The sequence below is a fragment of the Danio rerio genome, chromosome 22 (assembly GCF_052040795.2).
Source record: "Danio rerio strain M-AB ecotype USA chromosome 22, GRCz13ab, whole genome shotgun sequence".
Classification (NCBI taxonomy): Eukaryota; Metazoa; Chordata; class Actinopteri; order Cypriniformes; family Danionidae; genus Danio; species Danio rerio.
In genome coordinates this window covers 33,213,176-33,226,400 of record NC_141042.1, presented here as the reverse complement: position 1 = coordinate 33,226,400, position 13,225 = coordinate 33,213,176, and the positions used below count along the sequence as shown (strand labels likewise).

The 13,225-nt window shown below is 37.1% G+C and overlaps 1 protein-coding gene and 1 gene segment (V, D, J or C); one reads left to right on the top strand and one right to left on the bottom strand.

Annotated features, from left to right (window-relative positions):
• The window catches only part of LOC100535347 (V-set domain-containing T-cell activation inhibitor 1-like), an 82,218-nt gene that overhangs the window by 42,955 nt on the left and 26,038 nt on the right, over positions 1-13,225 (top strand). The window lies entirely within an intron of this gene.
• LOC147831640 (Ig kappa chain V-V region T1-like) lies at positions 5,708-7,662 on the bottom strand. The segment is given in 4 exon segments: positions 5,708-6,587; positions 6,664-7,076; positions 7,198-7,539; positions 7,638-7,662. Coding segments are annotated over 3 exon segments (534 nt in total).

Genomic DNA, 13,225 nt, shown 5'->3' with positions numbered 1-13,225 from the left:
ATTTTAGTTGCCATAAAAAAATGTGATTGATAATGACATTTATTTGAAGAGTGAATAGTACAGTAGGATAATACTATATCAAGTGTTTCTATTAGTTGCATTTCTGCTTGCGTTAGTTTTTATTTTTGTCTAAATGCTTTTTATTTGAAATATCTCATTATATAACATACAGCCAACAATAATATGTTTTTTTATATTAAAAATTATAAGTCTATTTTAGTATTTTGGTTATTGTTAATAAATAGTGTACTAATATAAATCATATCAAAAAGCTTGAAAGGAAGAGGGAACACAAGACACAAATTGTGAGTCTGCATATAATCTCACTGAGAGAGCAGTGTACTGAGAGCAAGAAAACTTGTGCGTGAGCAGTGCATATTTGAGAGATCATGAGAATTTGTGCGCAAGCAGCGTATGTGAGAGCTCGCAAGCAGTTTTGTCCACAAACAGGAAATCGAAGCACAAACATTATACTGAGAAAGCTGTTCATCATGCTCACTTTGTGCAGGACTGTTTTGTGTTGTAAACCACTTGAATGTAAAGTAAATACAATAATGGCAACAATAAGAAAAGAAACAAAATCTGCATTTTGTCATGGCATTGGAGTTTACATATCGGCCTGTTGTGTCTAATATGAATATAGCCAAGCCATTCACAGATATTGCCAGGTAATCACTTTACCTCTACCATACTTTTAACAGATCATTTGTAATTCTGGCTGTCATCCTTTCTTGCATTGTCTTGAGCTATCACAGTGCCAATTATATACTATATTGTTAGTAGCCTGGAGAGGTCACAGTCATTCTGCTACATCAAATTACTTTCTACTGGATGTAAAATGCTCATTATAGAATTTTATAATGTTAAGTTCTAATTCTGCAGTTATTTTGGTGAAAGTAACTAAAAAGTAATATAAGAGTAATGTAACATATTACAATTCTGAGACAGTAATATTGTAAGATAAGGGATTACATTGAAATAACAGTAATAAGTAATCTGTAATGTATTACAGTTTGGAAGTAACTTGCACAACACTGCTGTTTAATTTGCCAGGAATCAGTTGCAGTAATGAAGGAATATAATATTAAAAGACATTATAAAATAAAACATCAGGCCTTTAGCTCTTACACTGGTGCCGAACGAGGTCAAAAAGTAAAACAAATTGCAGCTGGCTTATCACCTCAACAACAGCAGTTTTTTTCGTGCTAATAAAATGCAAGAAAATTCTACGCTGGCTAGTTATGATGTAGCCCAGCTAATCGCACAGCACAGGAAACCCTTCACTAAAGGAGAATTTATAAAGGATGAGTGTTGCAACTGTAATTTCACTAATATAGCAGTAAAAATTTGGTAATTTCCAATTCAGTTTCTAATTACACTATCAGGTCTTTTTTTTGAGAAAACAGCTGTTTTAGAACTTCAAATGTTTAACAACCCTAACAGTATTATATGTCTTAACAATAAAAATGAAAAAAATAAATTACTCAGCAAGAATCAAACCCGGATCAGTGGCGCTGTAACCTAACAAGCTAACCACTGGACTACGACAGCTGTACAATGAGAAGTGACTCATCTGAGTTATATCATCATTAACCTGCAGGCTGCATCATGCCCACGAGGCTGCGAGAAAATAGATAAAAAGAGCAGAGCTGAAAAAATAATGATTAAGAAGATTGTGGTCAAGTAAATAAATAAATTAATTTAAAAAGTGTGACAGCTGAGAGCAACAGATTCTGGAGCTAGGGACACCGGCCCCCGTGGCCAAAAAACGGACCGTCCCACCAGGAATTCTCCCGGTCCTCCCGATTAGCCAATCCGGGCCTGCTATGGAGACATGTTAATAAAAAAAGCTTTCAATCAATATTGGTGGGCAAGGGGACCGCACTCCTACGTAAAGTTGCGGTCGATCTGAAAACCGCTCCAATTGGTCCACGGTTTTTATGTTGTTAAATTTGGAAAAAAAAAAAAAGGACTGGGTGTTTTTATTTCACCCCAATATGACAGTATATACACTATATATACACATATGTATGTCCAAACAGCTTGAAAAGTAGATTTTTCACCATAGGTGCTCTTTAAAGCAATGTGTTTGCTTCTTTTGTATTTTGTCTTATTAGTGAAGTAAAATCACTGTATATTCAGATAATCCTCTTTTCCTTTTCCTCCATGTGTTTAAAATAATGAGAATATTTCCTTCACAGAGATGTAAGGCTCTGCCATCATCACTTCTGTCTGCTCCTGTGTTCTCTCATTGCATGTAGGATCTAACGTGGCGACGTTCATTTTAATTCAGCAATTACTATAATCTAACTTTCATTACATTATTAAAAAAGTAAATAAAATATTATGACTTTGTAGTGAAGTTGACGGCCCTTTGGCCGCCAGGAAGAAGGAGGCGGAGAACCAACAGAGCTTTAAAATGATTTATTAATAACAATGACGGCAGCTCCTCACGGAGACTGCCGTTTAAACCAAAACAAACGGACGGCAGCTCCTCATGGAGACTGCCGTCAAACTGAAAGCAAAAGTAAAATAAGTCCGGGCCCGATCCTCTCTCGGCTTCCTCTGACATCGGTCCTCCTTTTATGGTCCAGAGCTCCTTCCGTGGGATCCGAGGCAGGTGCGCACCGCAGGTGTATCCAGTTACGCGGTGGCCTCACCCCGTTCCCACGGCTCTCGGCCACGCCCCCTCGCCACATACCCCCATCTCCCATCACAGGCCGGGGGTTTTTGGCGCCACAGCACCCGCAAGACCAATATGAGACGGGCCGAGAGAAAAGGAGATGAAAAAAAAAGGAGGAAAGACAGAGTAGACCGAGAAAGGGGAGAGAGGAAAAAGAAAAAAAAAAATTGGGGTTCGGTTCTCCAGACACGCTGCCACTCGGTCCTCCACCAGCTGAGAGATGCGACGACGTGCTGGGAGCCCTGTGGAGGAATCTATCCACCCGTCCGTCTTCTGGCGTCCGGCGGCGGTTCTCCTGGCTGGCTGGCAGCATTTCTGGTCTCCTGCTCCGCTCCCGCTTCGGTGGATGGATGCAGGCTACGGCATCATGGCGGATCGCGGCGACTCCCCCGGCTTCTGTGGGATGGCTCCCTTCAGCACTTTCCCTTCCGGTGGTGAGCCCCGCGTCCCCTGCTCCTCCCCCATGCTGGGAGACGGCAGCAGGCAGATCCTTTCCTCGCCAGCCTCAAGCCGCCCCGGCACTCTGGGCAGACGGACGGGTTTCTCCCCCACTCGGGTTAACTCCCGAACACTCGCCCCCTCTCTCAGCGGCGAGGGCATCTGGACAACGCGTCCCTCCTTCTCCCGGGCTTCGGCACCACTGTAGTGAAGTTGACGGCCCTTTGGCCGCCGGGAAGAAGGAGGCGGAGAACCAACAGAGCTTTAAAATGATTTATTAATAACAATGACGGCAGCTCCTCACGGAGACTGCCGTCTAAACCAAAACAAACGGACGGCAGCTCCTCATGAAGACTGCCGTCAAACTGAAAGCAAAAGTAAAATAAGTCCGGGCCCGATCCTCTCTCAGCTTCCTCTGCCATCGGTCCTCCTTTTATGGTCCAGAGCTCCTTCCGTGGGATCCGAGGCAGGTGCGCACCGCAGGTGTATCCAGTTACGCGGTGGCCTCACCCCGTTCCCACGGCTCTCGGCCACGCCCCCTCGCCACAGACTTCATTTTGAAAAGTGATGCGTTACTTGTTACTTAGAGGAGTAATATTATTACATAACTCACGTTATTTGTAATGCAAGAGCTGGGCACAGTACTGAGACTGCCCTAGTTAGGGTCGTAAATGACCTTTATCTAACTGCAGATAGTGGGGCCTGTGGCATTCTCAGTACTGCTATGTCAGATTTGTCTGCCTGTCTTTTAGAAATTAAATCTTGGAATGAGTCAAAACTTCCTTAAAATAAATAGTTCCAAAACTGAGGTCTTATTAATGGCACCCCTACTAAGGTAAGCCAGCACAAGGATTTTACACTTTCGGATGATAATGTTCAACTGTCTCCTTCAACCCAGGTGCGTAATCTTGGGGTGCTCCTTGAAACACAGCTCAGTTTTAACTCCGACTTCAAACACAACAAAAACTGCCTTCTTTCATCTCCGCAATATTGCACGGATCAGACCATTTCTCTCACGACCTGATGAAGATAGGCATCAGTTTGAGGGTTGAAAAAAATCTATTCAATCTGTTTAAATAAAGTATTTAGCGATTATTAATCAGAAAGAAATTCACAGAAATGTCTTCATGAAAGTTGATCTTTACTTTATATTCTAATGATTTTTACATTGATAAAACATTCATTTGGACAAATATTCTAGACCTACTACATATAGACTGGTTTTAAGCATTCTAATTACCTTCAATAAGAAAACAGCTTTTGTTAAAATAGATTTATTAATAGTGTATATGACCTTGATGTAGTAAATCTATTGCTCTCTAACTGTCTTATTGTCTCTAATAAACATTTTAATGAAATAAACAAGTTGATGACAGTTTTAAAATATTTTTTATTCAATAAGCCATCACAGTGTACAAAACAATTGTTTTTGTAAAAAAGCGAAAACCACAGTATTACAGAATTAAAGAAATACAGTAGTTCACCCTAAAATAAAAATTCTGTCATCATTCACTCGCTCACTGAAACTGTTTGACTTTATTTCTTCTGTTGAACATGAAGATATATTCTGAAGAATGTTGTAAACTTGTAATTATTGACTTCTATAGTAGTTTTAGCTCTAGACAGCTAAAGAATGTTGCAAACCAGCATCCCTGAATATCTTCTTTCGTGTTCAACAGAAGAAAGGAACTCATAACAATTTAGATTTATTGAAGTGTGAGTAAATGGTGGAAAGATTCTTATTTTATTCATTAATCTCAGATTTAATTTTAAATACAATACTGAAAACTATATAACAGAGACAAAAGCTGACAGCAGCTGCGTTTCAATTAAAAGACAGCAAGCCTGATTTCCATTACAGATTATTATACAGATAACTTTTGTAAATATTTTGTAACTTAAAAAACAAACAAGCAAAAAAAAAAAAAAAAAAAAAAAAAAACTACAACTAGCATATATTATACTACAATATACGGAGACCCAGAAAGATGTTATGGTGGGAAAAAAATTGGTGGGAGAAAAAAAGAAAGGAAGGAAGTGAGGAAAACCTAATTAATATCTATATTTTTAATATGTAATCATTAATTATTAATCCAATTATTTTATTTTATTGTTTTGGTTTGAGAGACTAATATAATATAATATAATATAATATAATATAATATAATATAATATAATATAATATAATATAATTCTTCTGTTGAACACTGATGGGTTTAAGTACAACAGGTCTAGGCCTTTAATAAAATAAATTATTAAATAATTCTTTTTAACAGGTTATCCTAATGTATTAATTTCCTAATGCAATCACTCTAAAACACTCCACAGTGTAGGACGTCACAATAAGCACATCAACCATTTAATGAAAGAAATAGCATTCATACTCTGGGTTCATGCTTGACTGTATAAACAAATGAGCTATATTTATAAAATACAAAGTGAACAGGAAGTTTTTTGGAACGTCAGTTTTGCGAGGGAACGCAAAACATCTTTGCGAGGGAATGCAAAAATATAAAAAAAATATACAGTTGAAGTCAGAATTATTAGCCCCCCTTTGTTTTTTTTTTATATTTGGTTTTTATTTTTAAATATTTCCCAAATTATGTTTACCAGAGCAAGGAAAATTTCACAGTATGTATGATAATATTTTTACATCTGAAGAAAGTCTCATTTGTTTTTTTAATGTTTTAGAATAAAAGCAGTTTTTAATTTTTTAAAAACCATTTTAGGGTCAAAATTATTAGCCCCTTTAAGCTATATATTTTTCCGATAGTCTACAGAACAAACCATCATTAAACCATACCTTGTCTAATTACCCAAATCTGCCTAGTAAACCTAGTAAACCCTTTAAATGTTCCTTTAAGCTGTATAGAAGTGATTTGAAAAATATCTAGTCAAATATTATTTACTGTCATCATGGCAAAGATAAAATAAATCAGTTATTAGAGATGAGTTATTAAAACTATTATGTTTAGAAATGTGTTCAGAAAATATTCTCTCTGTTAAACAGAAATTGGGGAAAAAATAAACAGGGGGGCTAATAATTCAGGGTGGGCTGATAATTCTGATATTAACTGTATAGTTAAAAATATATTTTCCTCTCACCACGTTTTCTTTTTCTACCACCCATTTTTTCTCCACCATCACATCCCTTTTGGGTCTCCGTAACAATACACTGCTTACTGTAGTAAAAAGTAAATTATACTACACTAATTACAGTTTATCAGTTCACTTTTAAAACTAGACATTAGAATTCATTAACAATGTGCTGTAAATGCTTTAACATACACAGTATAATACACTTTAGTATGGTCCAAAACACTGTGATATTAAATAACTACAGTATTTTTTTCCATGTTGGTACATGTTATTCATCGCTTTTAAAGACAACGGCTGTTATCAGGGAATTACACACCTCAGAATGGTTGAACGGTTTAAGCAGCTTTGAAAAATCCTCCTCAGCACACTGAAAGATCAATGAGAAAACAATAATAAGTAAAATTTTGTGTTTTCTTGGGTAAGAGCTGCTTTGTGTAACTTACCCGTGGTTTACTTGATTCTTCACTTGACTGAGTTTGATGCCATTCAGTGATATAAAGTTCTTGCAATCGTCTTCCAGGTATTATAACTTTTAATAATCCTAATTTCAAATACAAACATTGAACATAATGTAAGAACTACATCTCTACACCAACATCGTGTACAAGAGTTTTCGGTTTTATTTTTCTACATATAGAGTCACACGGTTGTTACCTCATTATAGAATCACACTGCGGTTACTTAAATAATTATGAAAAAACCTCACCAATGACCAGAAGAGCATTCAGCAGACCAGAGATGATTGTAAATGTCCTCCATGGTGTTTGATTCTGCTGAATACATTTCACTGTTGTGTGATTTTGATGCAAGTTCTTCATCTCCGTGTAGTTCTGACACTCTGGTAAGTGAGATGGAGCTAAAAAATAAAGAAATTTATTTCTTTAGAGCTTTTAAAGAAAGCTCCAAGCGTCTAAAATGTATCTAATGGATAATACAGCAAGTATAAAGAAAAGAAAGAAAAGAGAAACACCACTCACCCAAGAGCTGTAGTCTGGTACCACTGCTGAATTGTACAGATGCATCTATGTCTGCACAATAATAAACTGCTAAGTCATCATATGTGATGTTTTTAATGATCAGATCATTTGACAGCACTGAGTATTTCTGTCGGTATGTTTCATTTAAGTAGAAATGTGTTGGTGGGTTTGAGAAGATGTGTAATATCTTAACAGGGTGATCTGGTGGATTCAGTAACAGCCATGTCACTTCATCTGCATCAATATCACAACTTATTGTCACATTTTCACCCAAACCCGTAAACTGACTCGTAAATGTATCTCCAGCATGACACCACATCAGAAGATCTGCAGGAAAATCACAGACAGAAATGTATTAATCAGAAACAGAAAGAAATCTTAAAACATACAAAAGCAAACAGTCCAGAGTCACAAAGATATCTATAATCTATAAAACTTACAGAACTGAAGTTGCAGAATCCTCATTTTGTTCAAACGTCTAGTTGAGCACTTCTACATGAAGTCTTGTTGTTTCACACCTCTTTGGTGCTAACCTTTAGCTCACATCGAGAGCTTTACCCACACTGAAAGGAAGTTCAAGTCAAATTTTCACTGACCACAAGTGCACCTCTTTATTTTATAGATTAAAATCATTTTTATTATATAATATCAGTATCTCTAGTTTAATATCTGTAACCAGTTTCGATCTACAGTAAAAACATTTATAATACTCCAGCCCACCTTCGTTGGCCATTTCTAAACACTATAGCTGTTGTCAGCATCATGTCCAAAAGAAGCATTTATTATTGAGACCAAACGAATATTTAAGTATGTCTGTATTTTTGCAAAAAATTCCTGTTATAATGAGTAAAGCTTCAAAATGTATCTCTAACTTTCATCATATCTGCACTTTTGTTCATGATGACAATGCGAACACACACACACACACGCACATGCACACACACACACACAGACACACACACACACACACAGGATACACTTATAGGCCTATATGCTGGCCTATATTCATTATTGTTTTATTTAACATTAAACGCACAGTAATTATTTGTGGAAAAAGAAAGGCATAACTTTGGAAAAAGTGCTCACTGCGGTTTCTGCGATTTCTGTGGTTGATTTTGTTTCTCTGCGATTGGCTTGTCAGTGGTGCGGCATTGCTAAATCACTTTAGTTTTAATCAGAGAATAAGATTATATAGGCTATTTTAGTTATTTAGCGTAATATATAGTTATTTAGTTTAATTAGTGTAATTTTTAAATATGTAAATTATTTAGTGCTATTTGGATTAGGCATAGGTCAAGTTAAAAAAATATATATTTTATTTTAAAATACAAAACATTATGCGGTTTAGGATTTTTTAATGGCAATTTATTGCATGTTGAATGTTACAATTACAAAGATTTTTATTATACAAGGGCATGACACAAGATATTTTTGTTGGTGTAAAAATATAAAAAGCATCATTCCAATATCCTTGCTTTATTTATCTTTAATGTACTGTATAAAATTGTATGCAATGCAATGCGAGGTGCACCTAAGAAAAAAAGGTGCACCAAGGCAAAAAGTTAGTCTAGAGCCCTGTATTGGATAGATTAATTTATAGATTGTGTGTGCCTTTTAAATAACATTGCCAATACATTCACAATTGATTAAACTAGGGATGCTAACGATTACTCAATGATCAATTTATTGTCGATAACCCTTTAAAACCGATATACCTTATCGATGACCGATTAGGCAGGAGCATTTATTAAGATATGCTTTGCGCTGTGAGACGTGTGCCCAATTTCACACATTACATAATCAAGTGTGTGCAGTTTACGTTACCTTATGGAGTCGTGCACTCTCTTGACTTTGCATATTGGGGACACATAAAAACCTATTATGCACAAATATAATCAAGCAATAAAAAAGTAGGCTACATGAAATTTAATTATGGGTAGCAGATTAATAAGACCAAACACCGATTGTGCAAACTTTACCTACTTCCTCTAAAATGTTAAAGATTTTCAAGCTATATGATCTTTGGCATAAAAACGCATCACGGCCAGGCATTTATAGTTTATATAAAGATGAACGCTTATCTAATTTCAATGTGATCATTATGCGGATCATATTGCATATTTGGTTAATTCTTCAGTAGCCTTGTAAATAATGTATTTTATTTATGGATTATTTATATGGACTAAGCTATTAAATACTGTAATTCTCCAAAAGGAAAATGTTTTAGTGGTTTAATAATATATCATATCTTTCAAAACTTTATCTCTCATGTTTATGATCTTTGTCATGGAAACTCTTCATTTGTTTCACAGATTGCTTTTATTAAACAGATCGCATGAACTACGCACTTTCATGAACTCTCTAATCAACTTCCCGGGATGACCCTCTTTGACACCCACGGGGTGGAGTTGCACCAATCGGGTACAATATGATTGGTCAACAAAATAAACTGGTTTGCCACAATCCTCCCCTCATCCTTCAATATTACAGATTGATTTATCAGATGATTGAGAAATATTAACATAAGGATTTTCTTTATGGAGACACATATAAAAACAATCGACTATCAATAATTCATTTAGTATAAATACAAGTTTTAATAACAATAACTAAAAACGAAACATATCTTTGTACTTGAACGAGCAGGTTCTCTGTGACCTATAAGACAAGCTCGTCGCATCAGAAACGACTTTCGCTTATGACATTTGCTTCACGGGCATTCACGTTGTATGCGTCACCGTCGCGTTTGTAGCTAGACATGATATAAATTAATGCTTTTTGTTTCCCAAATTCATATAATTAAGAGAACAATAAATTACTGTTATTATATGGTTATGTTTCTGTTCTTCTGTTTCTTGTTTTCGTTTTTTGTTTCTGTTCCTGGAAAATGTCAGTTGTTTTCGTTTATCGTTTTCATTCTTTGAACCGGTTCAGAGCCCTGATTTTTACCTTTAAAATGATGAAAAAAAGATATATAGCCTATTGAGTTGCGTGTCATCCATGCCAAAATTATGTGAACTGTGAACTTGGGTATCTTTTTTGGTAATTTTCTGGCTACACTAAAGGCTGATTTATACTTCTGCGTCAAACGCAGGTGTATGCAACAGCATTGACGCATAGCCCTACGCCGTAGCCGTCTGCGTCGCTGACGTGCACCTCTCAAAAAATTTAACTACACGTTGCAACGAGGCTTAGCGCAAGCTCTGTGATTGGTCGGTTTGGTAGCGCTGACGAGTCTGGGCGGGACCGAGATCCGTGCGAATGGCGTGACCCAGATGGAGCGATTGTTTACCTTTTGTTTGGATGGAAAGATTTTTTTTTGTGTTTACCTCACAGTTAAAGTTGTTGCACGTCCGCCAGTTCCTGCCTCAAAATGAGCGTGTTTGAGCCACTTGTACATTCAGCAAGTGTTCAGAAAGAACAAAACAGCAGCAAAGAAACTCGACACAAAGGAACATTAACACCTAATTGCCAACTATTGTTTCGGAAGTGTTGCTGACCAACAGAGACAGCGAGCAGAAGTATAAATGTACATCTACGAGTGTTGCATGCGCCGTGAGTTACGCCGGTCACTTGACGCAGAAGTATAAACCAGGCACAATGCTTTAAAATGTTACTAAGATATTTTTTAAATGACATTAGACTGTAACATTGAACTTTTTCCCAAAACTGATATCCGCGTGTTAAGTGGTGACGTGTTGGTGACGTATGTAATACTGTTTCCGGGCCACTCATTTGAGTTGAGAAATATATATTTTTTGATAACTTTTTATTCATATCACAAATTAAAGTTAATTGTACATAAAGTCATAGTGTACACAACAATCTCTGGGCTTGCTGCATAACAAATACCAACATTTTTACAATTTATAAAAAAATAATCACTTTCTAGTAGGGATGTAAAGGTATTGTAAATACCGTCATACCGCAATATAAATTTTTTTCGATATTACCGTAGTCGCATGACTCGGTAAAACTATAGATCTTCTGAGAAAATTTGCTCAGGCGAATGAAGCGAACGGGAGGTAGCGAAAACTACAATTCCCATCAGCCCATGCTTGACCATCATCCCTTGCGGTCTGTTGTCACTACAAATCCAGTAATGCGGAAATGGAGTGTGCTGCTAGAAGCGGGGATGAAAAAGAGCTGGAAAACTCTAAAGCGGGTGTTGTCGCCGCGGGCATACTGAATAGCGGTGTTGTCGCGCGCGTTCCTATCAGCTGTGTTGTCGCGCGCGTACTGAATAGCGGTGTTGTCGTGCGAGTTCTTATCAGCTGTGTTGACGCGCGCGTACTGAGTAGCGGTGTTGTCGCGCGAGTTCTTATCAGCTGTGTTGTCGGGCGCTTACTGAATAGCGGTGTTGTCGCGCGAGTTCTTATCAGCTGTGTTGTCGCGCGCGTACTGAATAGCGGTGTTGTCGCGCGACTTCTTATCAGCTGTGTTGTCGCGCGAGTTCTTATCAGCTGTGTTGTCGGGCGCTTACTGAATAGCGGTGTTGTCGCGCGAGTTCTTATCAGCTGTGTTGTCGCGCGCGTACTGAATAGCGGTGTTGTCGCGCGAGTTCTTATCAGCTGTGTTGTCGGGCGCTTACTGAATAGCGCTGTGTTGTCACGCGCTTACTGAATAGCGGTGTTGTCGCGCGAGTTCTTATCAGCTGTGTTGTCGCGCGCGTACTGAATAGCGGTGTTGTCGCGCGAGTTCTTATCAGCTGTGTTGTCGCCGCGCGCGTACTGAATAGGGGTGTTGTCGCGCGAGTTCTTATCAGCTGTGTTGTCAGCACACTGTTCAGATTGATGCAGACATGAGATCTCTATCTCACTCATGGTTTGTCCTCTCAAGTGGGGGAAAGACAATGCACAACGTTACCCCACTGCTGTCAACCTGGGCCAACTCATATCTCTCTATCCCAGAAACCTCAGTCCCAAATGAGAGGGTTTTTTTCTGTTGCAGGGGACATTGTAAATACCCAGAGATACCAGCTTTTACCAGATTATATTCATATGATAATTTTCCTTTAAACCCATCTCTATCTAAGTGAGTGAGTGATTAAATGTTGAATGTGATGAGTTTTCAACAATACTAAATTGAAACTTTATTTTTTTACATGGTTTAATATTTTTTTGTTATTAAAATTGAAGTTCCTGTTTCAAAGCTTACAGATAGATGGCTAATTTGTATGTCATTGACACTTTTGGCACTTTTTTGGAGTATTTTCATAAGTTTTGTTTTTTCCTGTAAATGATTCAAATACCGTACCGTGACATTCATACCGAGGTATTACCGTACCGTGAAATTCTGATACCGTTACATCCCTACTTTCTAGCCATTGGGTATTAGGCATGGATATATATATATATATATATATATATATATATATATATATATATATATATATATATATATATATATATTGCAATCGTGATTTTCAGAAATTTTAAATTGCTTTGTAAACATTTATTATTACCATGGTCTCCCCATTCAGTTGAATAGAGCACTTGGACCCGGAAGCCGCTTCGCGTGACGTCACACTTAACAAGCGGATTGGTTGGGTAATGAAGCATGATGACTTGGTTATGCTGATTTCACTATATTTATTTACCGGTTATAGAGTTGTCTAGCTTGCATGTGTAGACATAGTTTGATGTCTTTACCTAAAACTTTAAACATTTATATTATTTGAATAAAACAGAAAGAAATAAGGATAATATAATGTAGCTTAATTTAAAGCACTTGTTTGGTTCTGAAGCCATGGTCTGTCTGAGTTATTATGTAAATGGTATGGTTGCATTACCTTCATTGATAAAATCAGTAATAGCGAAGCATATTATTATTACTATAAAAAGTATAGTACGGCAGTAATGCAAAGTAATAATAAATAAGTGAATAAATAGCCAAATTAAAAGGAAAAAGGAATGCACTCCATTTGAGTGCAATGTGTTTGACATTGCATCGCTGATTGATGCAATCTCAGCTTGCATCATAAGGCTGCATCCAGATACTTTTGCTCAGTTATGACATCCTGGCGCCG